The sequence below is a fragment of the Chaetura pelagica genome, unplaced genomic scaffold, assembly GCF_000747805.2.
Source record: "Chaetura pelagica isolate M959 unplaced genomic scaffold, ChaPel_1.0 scaffold343, whole genome shotgun sequence".
NCBI classification, from domain to species: domain Eukaryota; kingdom Metazoa; phylum Chordata; class Aves; order Apodiformes; family Apodidae; genus Chaetura; species Chaetura pelagica.
The window spans coordinates 2,384,532-2,386,908 of record NW_009952873.1 but is presented as its reverse complement, the minus strand read 5'-3'; the positions used below and the strand labels follow the sequence as shown (position 1 = coordinate 2,386,908).

The window sequence follows — 2,377 nt, the reverse complement described above, 5'->3', positions numbered from 1 at the left end:
GGAAAGAGTGAGAAACAAAAACTGATCGTTCCTTACCCAAAAATTACTCCTGTAGCATAAAATGTAGAGGCCATCAAATTCAGGTAACTTAACTATGAATATTCTTGTTAGATAGATTTAACTTTTTGTTAGATAATTCTTTAAAAAATCTTTGCAGTTTCTTGGTTTCAGTTGTGACAGTACTTCCAATATACTGTTTTCTTCTGACAATAGCATTCCTTTATACCCAATGCTTTTTTTGTTCCTTTGACTATATTCTTATTTTTTGTACAATGCAAATAAGACCATCTTACTCACCTTTCTCTATTCCATTTATTATTTCCTTTCGTGCAGCATTTTCTGTGCATTTTTTCTGAATTAAATAATGACCTTTTTTCTTCATGTCAGTCATTCCATGTCCCTGATCACTTTCAGTCATCTCTCTCTTCTCATCCTTTTATAAATATTGTTATTAATCCTGTCATATTTAGTAAGAAAATATGCTGATTCTACAAACTGATTATATCTCTAATTATTTTTCTGTGTGAATATATTCATCTTTCAAATTCCCGCAGTGTTGAATAGTGACATAAGAGTTTGAGTTATCATTCCAGTTTTTAATGAAAGGTATTTTAAATGTTCTTTATGGGCAAATCAATCCTTCATGTATCTAAACTACTTTTAGCTGCCTACTGATGTATGTCTGTTGCTTGGTTTCTAAGGTGCTTTTTTGTTAAAAAAAAAATAAAATAAAAATTTAAGTGCTGTAAGAGCAGAAGGTAAGAAAGAGAATGGAAATTTAAATTAGAAGGAAGCCTCATATTCAGGGAATCTTGGAATCAAGTGTTTCTTTTTAAATATGCTTTGTGGGTTTAAAAATTAGATTGCAGTTCTGACAGTTCTTTCAGTAGCGTAGCATTTCATAATCAGTGCTGCCTCTGGTATTTTCGGTTATTGAGTACTTGGCTATGTCTGGATTTTACTATAGTGGAGAACTACATGAAGAGATATTGTCCCACTTACTAAAAAATACTTATTTTCTGTTACAGTGTAAGACCTGCTCAGAGCCAAAACAAATAACCAGTTCCTCTGCAATCTATAGCAACCCCAACCTAATCAAACCAATTCCAGTGAAGCCTAGTGAAAATCAGCATCAACGAATACCTCAGCAAAGCAAGGTAAAATGGTTTGTGTGATTTCTGACTAGTGCTGCTTGAGTAGCCATGTAGGAGTATTTTTGATTCAGAAGGTCAGTGCAGAAATTTGAGGTGGAACCACAGCAGGGAATTATTTTAATTCAAAACTAATCTGTTCTATACGAAGTTCCCAACCCCCACCTTATGATGCGTAAGCATGTAAATTACAGGCATACTATCCTGATGCAATAAAGAAATACTAGTCTTCTGATTTTCAGATGCTACTTGGATCACAGGCTGGTCTGCTCAATTGCTGCACCACATTTTATGTGTTCTTTTTCTTTAGGTGAATTCAGTTAATCTAAAGAAAGAAAGGTCTCTTGATACATCTTCAAGATAAATTACTCTGCAAAATCCTAAGAGCTGAATTCAGCTGTAACAGGGAGATGCCCAAGAAGTGACCCTATTTCACACAAGGGGAGATTTCTGTCTTTTAGTAGTATTGTACTGCTGGCTGAGGGGGAAGATGCTCCTTCATAGTATCTAAAGTGAAGCCACTGCTATCTCTCAGATTTATTTATTTTTTTCTCTCACTGTTTTTCTCCCATGTGAGCAACTTGACAGCTGTCTTCTTGCCCTTCCTGTGTGACAAAACTATTACAAAATCTCTTAGGAGAAAAGAGCATAGTAGTTTTCTTGGCTTTTCCTTGAATGCTGCTGGCTAGATATTGTTACCACTTAATATTGTTACCACCTCTGCATGAGGGAGCTATGCTTTCTTCTTTCCTTTGTCTCCTCACAGAATGTGGATCCTGAACCACAGCACTTGTCTTTGACAGCACTGTTTGGAAAACAAGAAAAGCCAGATGTCTCAGAGCCACTTGCTAAACAGCATCAAGAGAATCTTCCTGTTAGGCAGGGTGTGGTACGTTCACTGTCCTACGAAGAACCTAGCAGGCTTTCTCCCTCTGCAGAGAAGCAGCTTTGCCCTGCCATTCAGAAGCTTATGGTACGTGGGACGGACCTTCATCCACTTGCTGAGTTTCCTGAGAACCGGCTCTGTGAAAATGGCAATATCCACCCTGTGGGTGAGACTTTCACAGGACTCTTCCAGCCTGTGACTTCTCATGGTATTGCAACATCTCATGTAGTTCAGGAGACTGCTGGCACTCAGAGCTTATTACAGAAATTACAGGGTCAGTCAGGGTCAGTGACTAAAATGGAGCCCAGTGCAACAGGATCTGTGAACTCGGCAGCTTCTG

The 2,377-nt window shown here is 37.7% G+C and overlaps 1 protein-coding gene across 1 annotated transcript in view; it reads left to right on the top strand.

Moving 5' to 3' along the window:
* The window catches only part of DCP1B (decapping mRNA 1B), a 48,136-nt gene that overhangs the window by 36,438 nt on the left and 9,321 nt on the right, over positions 1-2,377 (top strand). The window contains exons 6-7 of the mRNA XM_009995224.1: positions 1,029-1,157; positions 1,918-2,372. Coding sequence (XP_009993526.1) covers positions 1,029-1,157; positions 1,918-2,372 — 584 coding nt within the window. The remainder of the gene's footprint in view (positions 1-1,028; positions 1,158-1,917; positions 2,373-2,377) is intronic.